The sequence below is a fragment of the Anolis carolinensis genome, chromosome 1, assembly GCF_035594765.1.
Source record: "Anolis carolinensis isolate JA03-04 chromosome 1, rAnoCar3.1.pri, whole genome shotgun sequence".
NCBI lineage: Eukaryota > Metazoa > Chordata > Lepidosauria > Squamata > Dactyloidae > Anolis > Anolis carolinensis.
The window spans coordinates 334,663,885-334,676,773 of record NC_085841.1 but is presented as its reverse complement, the minus strand read 5'-3'; the positions used below and the strand labels follow the sequence as shown (position 1 = coordinate 334,676,773).

Genomic DNA, 12,889 nt, shown 5'->3' with positions numbered 1-12,889 from the left:
GTTGACCTGCTAATCTTGTTAAAATGTTGTTGAATAACAGAAGTGGATAGTAGGCCTGAGAGAGAAACCGAATTGTGATTAATCTCAAACATACACTTACAGTAAGAGCTGTGAAATTAAATGAGATCGCACCCTCCCCTATAAACTAGTGAGGACTCTAAGATCTGCCGGGGAGGTTCTCCTCTTGAATCCACCACCATCACAAAGGATAACTGCATTTCAATAAAATTAACAAAAACATTTTTTGTATTGTTTTGCTAAACATTAGCAGAATGTTTAAGTCAGAAGAAATGTCTGAACATACACTAGTAACTCCTTTCCTTTAAAATCAACACCTAAACCTCTATGTACTTTGGTTAATTAAATAGTTACAGTCAATCAATATACAGAAATTAATAAGTTGCTTACCTGTAAATGTGGTTCCTTGAGTGGTCATATGTGCTCTTACACGAATGGATCTTGGGCTTGTGTAGAAATCTGCATGGAATGTACTCAATCTGAATATCTTTGGTGGCAGTTCCCCCTTCTTACCCCATCCTCTTCTTCTCAGTGCACATGCCTGCATCTCCCAAAGCCACTCTCCCTTGAGTTGATGAGTTTTATAGCTTACCATGGCTTCAAAGCTGGACATGCAAAAGCGGGGAGGAAGATAAGCTGTGTGAGAGTGCAGATGATCACTTGAATAACTACCATTTCTTCTTGGCCTCTGTGCCCTGTACAAATGGGTGAGTAACAATTCCTTCATAGTGGAAGGCCAGGTCAAGCAAGGATGGAGGCTTGACCAAATGTGACATCTGCCTATAATGAGCAGTCAATGATTCATGGCAGGAAGTGGGACCTCTTGCATCCAGGCTGCTGCCACTGCTCTTTTCAAATGACATCACAAATGTGAGGGCTCTGCTTATTTAGCTAAGCAATAGGCTAAACAAATATTTTCTAACACTCCTTTCCTCAGTCTCTTCAAAGCCACTAGAACCCCTTTCTTAGACTAGCATAAGACACAAATGAGCAAGAATTAAGTGGAGAGTTGATGCTAAATCTGTCTTTTTGGACTATACCATTGTTGACATGTTAGTGCATGAGAGCATGTGTGTCAGGAAGGACTGTGTGGAATTCCCAACAAAATGATGCTGTTGCAGAAGGTTCCAAAGCATGTACTGCAGAGGCACAGCTAATCCATTTGTGTGAGTCACAGAGAGCACAAAGAACTATTTTCTGTGTGAGATCCTGCCTGTAGTGGCATCACTAGGAGTGACACCACCCAGTACAGTAACTCATGGTGTCACTCCCTCAACTGAGCAGGTGGTGCATGAGAAGGAGGGAGGGACAGAGGGAGGCATCACCTCCCCCCCTCCAAAAAAAAACTGAGACACACCACATGCTAGCAGCATGAGGAATGTAAGAGTGTGTGTGTGTGCATGACTTTAAGAGTCACCAAAAACCTGCAGACAAAGGAACAAGAAGAAATGTTTGCCTGGCTGGACATGGTACCAGTGACATAAACATCATACATTTCTACTGAATAATTAGTGCTATCCACTCTGATGGTTTCACCCCCTGTGAATCGCACCTCATTGTGTCCTCATTATGCAACACCCCTCCCTATACAAACAACAAGAGTGCTTCTCTTTCAGATACATGCTAGAGACCAGGGTTGTGTGGCCTTCCAAATGTTGTTGGACAATGATCAGTGTAGCAAGAATGAATGACTGAAAGAGTTATAACCCAACAATATTTGAAGAGCTATTTCCTTTTCCTTATACATATCTTGATTCACTTCTAATTTAGCTAATGGCTCATAAATAACAAAAACTATGGTAACTATGTGGGTACATATAAAAATTGAATAATGCCACATTAATAAAAAAATTTATACTGACAATATGTATACAAATTTGAGTCCCAAACCAGCGAAAAAATACTAGATTTTTTTCACATTCATCTTTAATTTCTTCACCCCCTATACACGTATGTGATTTTTCAGTGAACATACAGAAATTAACTTACATATGTTAAAAAGACACATGAAGATACAGCCTTTTCTAAAAAAATAAATTAACATATTCATTCTATGTATATTCAAGATGGATTCCTAACATCATCTTGCAATTCTGAGCAAGCAGAAGATAAAAGTTCATGTCCATTTAGTACAGAATAAAACTAAATCTTTTCAGATATGCCCACAATTAACAGTACAAATGAACAAACCACTTGCAGGAGGAGTAGCAGCAATTCCGATGGAAGGATTTTGTTCATGATCAACATTTATCTTTCCAGAATTGGAAAAATATGCAAAAATAGCCAAGCCGGGTAGTATCAATATCCACATTGTGTGACACTTTCATCAAATCAACTAAAAGTGCACAAAAATGTGTGCAAACTTTTATCTCATTAAATAAAATCTTATAAAAAGTAATCCAGAGATGTAGATAAATCCTTCCCACTTGCACCCCATTTCAGGTGGATCAAAGAGTTTCTACAGGGAAGCAGTAAAACACTCTCTAAAATTTGGAATGTCAACATAATTTTAGTGCTATGCACTGATATACCAATGATAACTTAGTTCAGTACATTTACTTTTCTTTCTTTAAAGGGTCTTTAAAAAACAACCCCAATTAAAGATAATATGCAGCTGAACATTTTACTTCTCATGATTGGCATGTAGGTTCTGAGCAAGCAGGCAAAAACTCAGTTTCTGAATAGCTTCTGTTGGCAAAGAATAAATAATAACCACAGTTATTCAGAAACTGAACTTCTGTCATGTTTTTTAGGAGTCAGATATTTGCGGTACCCACTTATGTTATCGACAGAAAGTGGTAACAGAACATCCAAAGAGGGAGCATGAAAACAGCATGTGCTACTACCGTATTTCATCAAACCTAAGATGCACTATTTTTCAAAAAATTGAGGTTAAAAAAAATCAACAACACCCTAGAATCGCTGGTTATTGTTTTTAAAAGATCAGGAGTAGTCAGGAGAGTGAGAGGGAAGCCAGCTGTCCTAGACAGACCCTGGAAAGCCTCCCCAACCTTGCACCCTTTGTGCCACCACCAGCTCAGTGTGGCCAATGTACATGGCTTCTTGGCTCTGTACAGCAGTGGCCAGAAGCGTGAGGGAGTGGCAACGGAGACAACAAACAGTGGCGCACAAGGCTTCCTCCTGTTTTATTGTTCCCTTGCCACTGTCGGAGAAAGAGAGGCTCTTGCTCTCTCAGTTACCGCCGACACCCCAGATCCTCTCTTCAAAACAAATCCAGCAACACTAAGGTGGTGGCAGCAACAAAGGCCAGTAGCATCAGCAATAACTCAGAGCAGAGAAGCCGCACACATTGGCCGTGCTAAGTTGGCAGCGGAACAAAAGGTGCAGGGTAGGGGAAGCAACAGCAGCATGAAAGGTGTGGGGTTGAAGAAGTGGTGGTGGCATGAAAGGTGTGAGGTTGGGGAGGCTTTCCAGAGGCTGGCCAGGACAGCTGGGCAGCAAGACAAACATGTAAAGATGGGGTAAGGACTAATTTTCCTTCTAAATTAAGGCTCAAGTAAAAGGAGTGCATCCTAGAATTGAAAATACTTTCCCCCTTTAATCGGAGCTCCAAAATTGGGCTGCATCTTACATTTGATGGTATTTTACAATTGATGAATACAGTATATATGTCTGGATGTTTTAGAAAATTTACTATATATTGAGCCCTCACTGACTATGGACTTTGGATCTTCAGATTCAAAAATACACAGCACAAGTAGCATAGAACATACTGCACGTGTGAGGCCGGAAAGAACAGTATTATGCAGGACATCCAGAATCCCATCAGCTGTCTACTTCTGCCTTGCATGTAAATAAGCAGGAGCACAGCAACCATGATCTCAAATGCAGAAGCAGGCAGTGGTGGGCTTTCCAAAGGATGTGGAGCCCAAGGACTGTGTGTCTGGTGGCCAGAGATTGCCAATGCCTCCATTACTAACCAACACCATTGCATATATAAGGTACTTCACAATGTACTTTTGCATCTACACAAAGTGTGAGATTGCCCCCCCCCCCTCGATACCAAGAGCCAACTTTAATTAAAAGCAATACATTTCACCACAAATGGAGAAGGTCCTGTTTGCCTGCAGAGTCTGGTAATCAGATAGTAATTATCGATGGTCAACTTCTCATTTATAATTAATCCTCAGTGCAGTCTTGCCTATTGATTTAGAGGCAATGAAACAGAAGGTAGTGTTCGCTAGAGCAATATACATTGCTACCTTACAAATGCCACTTTTCTAAACATGATAGTTTGCTTTTATCTTTCAAATAATGAGCAATCTCAGTAAAATACTGAGATCTGAAATGGATCGGATAACTCTTACGCAGAGCTCAGTTGTCGCTCAAACACTGCAATGTTTGTGCTATTTGAAATCAATGTTAATAAAACAATTGTCATTTTTTATATTATATTTCTGTCTTATTTTATCCTTCTGACCATGTATGGTGTGTATACACATTCAAATATTACATTCTATACACCCAAGGAAATGGATTATAATCCACAAAAGCTCATGCTAAAATAAATGTTAATTGTGAGGAAACCATAAGACTCTTTGTTGGTATAGTGCACTGCTTCCTGACCCCAAATGGGGTCCCCTTAACTCAATGTTGGGGTCACAAAAATTGGCAACAGTAAAAGGTTTCTGAATGCCATCTAGGCATTTACCCAAATCTGTTAGCAAGAATGTGTAGTGTTAGCAGTGCACTTTGCAGAAAATGCTTCAACTGTACTTCATAAAAAAGAAAATCAGCTTGTTTAGCAAGCCTTGCAAATGCTAATTTATTATCAGTAAATGTTTGATTTTTTCAAACCTATATACCTAGGGTCACATAAATAATTTTCAGACAGAAAAGCATCACAAAATAGTTTGTTGGGTGGAAAGCAGTCACTAGAGGAAAATTAAAAAACTCTGGTCTAGTGAACTGTGGAGCATCACTTAGAGTCAACTAATTCTAATAGAAATACATTAGTAATTTATAAAGCACCATGCTCTACGGTCTGATTAGAGTCCATTCCCTTCAAAAGGGAGATGCTCAACGTGTTTCCTAATGTCCTAAACTATGTCAGTTTTATGAAACCAAGTATATTGACAGAGAGCAGTAGTCCTAGCCATGGTCCAAACTCCACTACCGGCAGGATGATGCATTGACTTAAACTCCTGGCTTGCCAACTGATTTACTTCCTGTTTTCTGGTGTCTGGGAGATAAAAAAAACAAGACAATTTTCTCCCAAAGGGGCTGTTAATATGCCACATATATGCCTCCATATCGTCGGGTCAGATGGTTATGGAAGGAGAATAGAACCTAAGACTAAGATGTTTAATCTACATTCCTTTCAATCCACACAAATTGAATCATAGAATCATAGAATAATAGAGACTTCATGGGACATCCAGTCCAACCCCCTGCCAAGAAGCAGCAAATGGCATTCAAAGCACCTCCGACAGCTCACAAATTGAAAGTAAGCTCTTGCTTCCTTTTCTGTGAAGCTTCCACACAATCAAGTTAGGAATAGGATCGGTAAACAGAGAAGAGATTTTGGTTGCACATGATTCAAACTCTCAGTTTGTCTGGGTGTAGGAGGCATGTTGCTATGGTTGATCAAGCTTCTCTGATGAGGTCAAGGAGAGCAGGCAAGAAGGGTATCTCTGCACATGTAGTATTCTGGGAGTTTACTTTCTGAATAATAAGATCCAGTACAAGAACTGGGATTAAGGTGACTTTCAGCCTTAAGATTTTGCCACAAACAAGATTACATCCATATAGAAGAGCAGGTGGATAAACCTGAATATGGTCCTCAATAGCCATGTTTGAGGAAAATGTCACAGGAAGATGGCAACGGTGAAAAAGTCATAATCAGCTTCAGATGAGACAACCAATGGGTCAGATGCAGCAATAGGTGCAGATGACAGAGGCAGCCAGAGCAGCAGAAACTATTGAAAATAACAGCAGTGGAGCTTAGGAAAGCACAAGTGAAGCCAAAGACCAAGGATGTGATCTAGAAGTCAGAAGTAAACACTCAGAATGGGTGCAATATAAATGAAGAACATAAGCAAAAATGGGATGGAGGATTGAAACACTAAAAGCAGGAGCAGCCTGGACACAGGTGAAGTTGTGTGAGAAGGAGACAGCAGAGATCTAGGGCAAAGATACTACAGTTCTAGCAGGTGGCGTGATCTTCCAATGGGCTGGCTAGGACATCTAGGGTGACACGATAATCTGCACTACAAGTAGTCTCAATAATAATTTTGATGCCAGTGAGAAGATTAATTTTAATAAGATCTAAGGTTTGTGACATCAGTAGTTATAGAATGAACCCCAAAAGTGAGTCATCCAAATACAGATGTTTGAGGCTGGTAAAATGAGCTATATATTGGTACAAAAAAGAGTGCATCTGATAGGAAGGAACTCATTCCTTACAAGAAGCAAATCAATCCAAAGGTGTCATTCTGTGGGGGAAGGATGCTAAAGTAGTAGTGATTCGGAGGAGAATAAGGTTGATAACCTAAAGTTGTTGATCAGAAAACAGGCTGAGAATTTGTGAACAGATCTTAAGACTGTTCTATAGACTGAAGTAGAAGTGGTTGCTAGCATTGTTAAATTGTTACTTTACTAATAAGTGTTAATATAGACATTTGTAAAATGGATATAGAAACTTTCAAAGAAGACAATGCCAATATTGTAGGGGGATCATGCTGCTTCTTGTCTTTCATTTTGTAAGAATCCTAGTCTTGAGAAAACTTTTCTTTCTTCCATCAGAGGAGACTGAAGGCTGGGCCAGGCATTCCAAGAATGCCAGTTTTGAAGACATCTGAGCTCCTAAGACTGAAGGAGAACCCAGGCCCTCTTCTGCTGTAGATTTCTGCAGACATTGAGACTAAGGGATCTATCTGTGAAAGAGATGGATCCCTAAAACTGATAGCAGACAATAATGAAAAGAGATCCATAACTGAAGCTAACAATTCAGACAAACCAACAGTTGTCACAGCCAACGTTTTCAATGCAGGTTATAACAGAGAGTTACATAACAAAGCTCATGCCAAATGTAAGGGGTTATTTGGGAAGACTTTATCAATGACCTTCAAGGGCTGCTCCCAGCACTAAAATGTGAAGTGGCAGGCTCTGTTATTCAGAGATTTTGAAATGAAGTAGCAACAAATTGGCACTACCGGATGACATATGATTCACCCTAGCAAAAGAAACACTGTGAGTACCCATTAGGAAAGGGCAACTTACTGTCAAAATGGAAACCAAATTTTAAAAGGGCCTTAAAGGCCAGAAAAGAAAAACAATTTAAAGTTATAATGAAAAACTAAATGTCCTTTCCTTTCCTTTCTTTTCTTGAACCACAGATAAGAAGAAAAGAAAAGAAAAAAAAGAACAAGAATAAGGAATATAATAAAAGGGATTAAGGTAGCAAAAAGAGAAAAGAGAAGGGAAGAAAGGAAGCTACTCAGCTATACAGGGTGGATCTACACTGCCCTATAATCCAGTTTCAGAATGTGAATCAACAGCATTGAACTGGACAATATCAGTCAACGAGGTCTGATAATCTAGATCAACGTTCCAAAATAGGATCATAGGGCAGTGTAGATCCAGCCAGAGAAGACAATCTGAATGGTAGAGAAACTGAGGAGAGTAGTAGTAGTGTTGGTAGTAGTGTTGGTAGGATTGATCATGTGTGGAAGAGAGGACAAATTAAGGCTCTTGCCAGGACTAACTAGTTCTAGAACTTTCCTCAAGTCGCTCCTGATATGAAAAAAACCCCCATTATGTATAGCATTTAACAGCTATGCAAGACTTCTTATGGTGAGGCTGAAGCTGTGGTTTTATCCCCAAAAGGCAGGATCTGTTGTGGAGGGATCATCTCCTTTTATTTCAGATCTAGCAAATTCCTTTGTCAGCAGATTACACATGATTGAGCTTTCAAAACCATTGCAAAATTTTCAGCAGTCACATAAAGATGCATGGATTATCTAATTGATCATCCAGTTCCCATTTATAATGTCTCAGCTCATCAGCTGTGTTTTTTTTACATGAAATACATAGTCCTGAACTGTTTGACCTGGTTGCATCCAAGCAGAAATTAATCAGCCTAGCAGTAAAAGATGTCGAGTGCTATCTGATATCATTAGCATGTTGTCAAGATAGGCTAACACCAATTTAGGAGTTTTTATACTCTGAACATTCCTGTATTTCTCCTCAATCAGAGTGCTATTTATCAAACAACCAGCTGAGATTCCATCTAATACTATCGTTTCTCTCTCTCTTTGTGAACAGCCATAAGGCCAGCACAAAGAAAAAGCTGTTTTATAGGAATTATATTCTAAAACAAGCAAGTTACTCAAGGTGCCAATCTAATCTAGCTACATTCTAGGGGAAGAGCAGAGAGGAGAACTCATGGAGAGGAGAAAAGATGGAGAAATATCCCTAGGTGTATCAACGTACATCACAGGGGGTCAGGATAGGAAGACAGAGAGGGAGAATTCATTTAGGTCACTCTAATTGTCTAATCCTATTACTACTGCCCACAGTGAGGCATTCTTGATTCTTCAGTGCTAAGCATTGTTGCGCTTCCAACATAAGACGCCTTTGCGTGAGACACAGAGACCACAAAGAAGAATATCTGGATCTTAACGCCACCTTAACACCACAGGATTTAGACCTCTTTTTGGAATGGAAACTGCCATGGTCACCCTGCTCAATAAATTACATTTGGATTCAGAGAGAGAGAATATACTAAACAGCTGATTCTCCTAGATCTCTATATTTAGTTATTATTATTGTCCAGGTTTTAAATTGCTGATGTGTTTTATGTTGATACAATGTTTTAATTTTATTGATCTGTGTTTTTAACTTATGTTGCTGGGCCTGTCCCCATGTGAGCTGCCCCCGAGTCCCCTTGGGGAGATGGAGGCGGGATACAAAAACATTTTTTATTATCTCTAAGGGCCCTTCCACACAGCCCTATATCCCAGAATATCAAGGCAGAAAATCTCACATTATCTGAGTGTGGACTAAGATAACCCAGTACAAAGTAGACATTGTGGGATTTTCTGCCTTGATATTCTGGGATATAGGGCTGTGTGGAAGGGCCCTGAGAAGCCAAGGATTGAAATACCTGATACCAATCTTCTGTGGTTCTAACTGCTGCTCCCTAACAACTCTCAATTCAACAGACACCTAGAAAGTCAGTTATATAAAGGGCTTATTGGATTTGCCATAACTAAGGCCAAAAATTATTGTATACCTCTCTGGAAGTCAGGACCCAGAATACTGTGCTGTTCTACCCCCTAATCTTCTGGACACAAAACATTGGCTGATGTTCAGCTTTTGGTCCACTACTTGATTCATTGCTGTTCCTGGATACGCAGGTAACTGCAATTGTTATCATAGTAATTTATCAACTTTGGCTTTTTAATTTTTTTTATTTATCTCACATTTTTGCCTGAAAGGGACGCAAAGCAGCTAGTACACTAGGACCATAATTGTTAGAGACATCAACATGTGTACATTTCCCTTACACATGTAGATGTCCTTTTCCGGGTGCTGTGCGGATTGATATTACCTTCATCCCTTTGTAGCACCTAAAGACACCCATGTGAACAATTCTGGATTTAGGGTATTTTGGATTTCGGAATTCTTGATAAGAGATATTCAAACTGTACTGTTTTCTCCTGTCACAGGCAAAATATCTCTGAATAGTAATCTTTGAGAAATCTTAGCAGGTGAATGCCATTATCTTTATGTTCTGGTTTGGGCTTGCTATAGACATCTTACTGGATGACACAGTTTCTGTTCTGATTTAATATGGGTGTTCTTATGTTCTTACAGCTAGATTGAAGGCTCATAAAAATCAGAATACACAAAAAACTAATAAAATTATTATTGGCTACATTTCTAAACCAAGCTCTTACTGGTCTGATCATCGTTTAAGCATTCAGGGTTTACAACACAGTCATCTTCCTGTCTTCCGTGGTCTCTTGACTATGCAGCATAATTGCTGGATAGTAATTTCCAGATGAAGCAGGAGTATTGCTGTGAAGATTTGTGAGATTCGGACTTATCCCATGACTGCCCTTCTGACTGTAGGAACCACCGCTATTTTTAGGGGAGACAGTTTGGCCCCTGTAGACTTGAGCTTGGTGCTCACATAATCCAAATTTGCTAAGCAAAATGAAGACATCCCTTTGGAAAGCTTTGGTAAAGATAGCATAGAGGAATGGGTTAGCACAAGAGTTGAGTGGATAAAACAAGACAAGTAGGATTTTTGAGTTACTGACAGTTATCAGGGGTTTGTTCATAATAGCAGATAAGGCATAGAAAGAGATTGGTGCCATACACAGGAAGTCAGTAAAAATCAGCACAGCCATCCTTTTGGCAATGATGGTGTCTTTGTCCCCTGACTTGTACTGAGGGTTCCTCACAGTAATATAGATTTTTATGTAACAGGCACAAATGACAATGAAAGCAATGATATTCAGCAGTAAAACAAATACAATGTAGGCTTGATCCAAGGGAGTTTCAGTGTCCATAGGAAGGCAGATACTGACTTTTCCATAGCTACTGACTCCAACCAATGGTAAAAGGGCAAGAAGGAAACATACCATCCAACCAGCCAGCATGATAACAGAAGCATGCCAGAGGCGGATTTTCTTGTCCAAGCGCATGGCAAAAGTGATAGCGTACCAACGTTCTAGGGTGATTGCAGTCAAGGTGAAGACAGACAATTCGCTACCAAATACAGTGAAAAAGCCAGCTGCACTACAACCAGACCCAGTCTGCCAATCAATGGCATAGTTATAGTACTCTGACCTGGTGTAAAAGTCCACTGAAGCAATCAGGAGAAGATATAATCCCATGCAGAAATCAGCAAAGGCTAAATTACACATCAGGAATCGTGGGACTGTCAACTTGTAATGGCTTGTGAGTAGAATAAAGAGAACAAAAGCATTGCCTACAATGGCCAGCAAGTTCACAAACCATACCACAATCCTTAGAAATCGGTAGCCCATTACATCTTCACAGGGGTTGAATTCATCAGGTTCAGGAGTACAACTAATATCATCAGTACCTGAACAAAGAGTATATTCATAATGGTTGTCAAATGTTGCAATGTTCTCCTCTTGAGGGTTCTTGAGCTCCTGGCCAAAGCCATTGTCATGTTCTTCAAAAAAGACATAATAATGAGAATTTGCATGAGCATCACTAAATTTGGAGTTCTCGTCATATACAGTATCAGTCCGATCTAAATCATCTTCTGCATAATCTTGGTAAAGCGGACCACCAGTAGATCTTCTCTGTCGGAAGTTATAATTGCTAGTTTGATTGCACAGCAAGGACTCCAGAATTCTAAACAAATAAATGAACACACACAAAGAAGTGGAAATAGATTTAGGCAAAGCAAATGAAACAATAGGAAAGTATTTCTCAGGATCTAGACTTGAACTACTATATTGCAGTGTGGATTCAAATAATTCAGTTCAAAGCAGATATTGTAGATTATGTGCCTTGATATTCTGATTTATATAGCTATGTGGAAGGGCCCTTATTTAGTTTTCAATTAGTCTTGATGTTACCCATTACATTTTAAGCCAGTACCAATCCAGAGCATTTATTTAACCGTGAAGGGAGCCAGATGCACCTGTCTGAACCCTATGCAGCACTGCATTGGCATTCATATGATCCAGATGGGCTAAGGCCACAATGATAAATGAAAACAGTGGATATGACTCTGTGGATAAGAAGGGTGTACTAGTTCTAAATAATTATTTCATCAGTTGTACAATGTCTTGGAGAGCCTGGCAGGCGGAGACATGGCAAGAATTACATTTTAAACAAACTAATAAACAAAAATGTCAATGCAATCATTCATCAGATACTTAGGGCACAGGCTATTTAGAATTTAGTCTACATTGTAAGACTCACCCTTTTGATTTTTTCCAGTTCTTGAAAGCACAGCAGTGACTTGGGTAAGAGAGAGCCGCATTTATCAGGTATGGAAAAGTCTTTACTGGAGGCAATTTCTTAAGGGTCCAGGTATTTTCAGCTATCAATTCTTTAAGGTTTTCCAGTCCTCTTGCTGGAAGTGTAGTTATACCTGTCTGGGAGACATCGCTGATGGTATTTATAAAGAGAAATAAGGGATAATTGATTAGATCAAGTTTCCTTAAAGTGTTTCATGAATCATGAGTGTTGCAGAAACACACTGTCAAAATAAAATATGAGAACATAGAATGTCTGGGCATATGTACACATAGCCTCAGGTTATGCATACTTGTCTCCTCGGCTCCACCACCAGCTTTGATACATCCAGTATATGCTGCTATGTCATGGTTGGAGATGCAGGCAGGCCCGGCCCAATATGGAGGCCAATGAAGCCTCCGCTTGGAGCGCATGCCCCCCCCCGGCCCGACTTCCAGCCTGCGCTGGGCCCGTCCTCCGGCCCGTGCTGGGCCCGCCTTCCTGATGTTTCGCCCACATCTGTGGCAGGCATCATCAGAAGTTGTGAGGTCTGTTGGAAAACTAGGCAAGTGGGGTTTGTATATCCGTGGAATAATGTCTAGGGTGGGAGAAAGAACTCTTGTCTGCTTGAGGGAAGTGTGGATGTTGCAGTTGGCCACCTTGATTAGCTTTGAATGGCCTTGCAGCTTCAAAGCCTGTCTGCTTCCTGCCTGGGGGGAATCCTTTGTTGGGAGGTGTTAGCTGGCCCTGATTGTTTCATGTCTGGAATTCCCCTGTTTTTGAGTGGGTTTTTTTACTGTCCTGATTTTATTTATTTATTTCCCATACTTGTGTCCCACTCTTCTTACACCAAAGGTTTGGGGGGGGGGCGCCAAAATTCTGTTTGCTTACACTTGAAAAT

General features: G+C 40.1%; 1 protein-coding gene across 1 annotated transcript in view; it reads right to left on the bottom strand.

Moving 5' to 3' along the window:
- Positions 1-4,439: 4,439 nt before the first annotated feature.
- tshr (thyroid stimulating hormone receptor) overlaps positions 4,440-12,889 on the bottom strand; it is a 62,141-nt gene continuing 53,691 nt past the window's right edge. Inside the window, exons 10-11 of the mRNA XM_003214424.4 lie at positions 11,953-12,141; positions 4,440-11,376 (exon numbers count right to left, since the gene is read on the bottom strand). Of these exons, the coding sequence (XP_003214472.2) occupies positions 9,972-11,376; positions 11,953-12,141 (1,594 nt within the window). The 3' untranslated portion in view covers positions 4,440-9,971. The remainder of the gene's footprint in view (positions 11,377-11,952; positions 12,142-12,889) is intronic.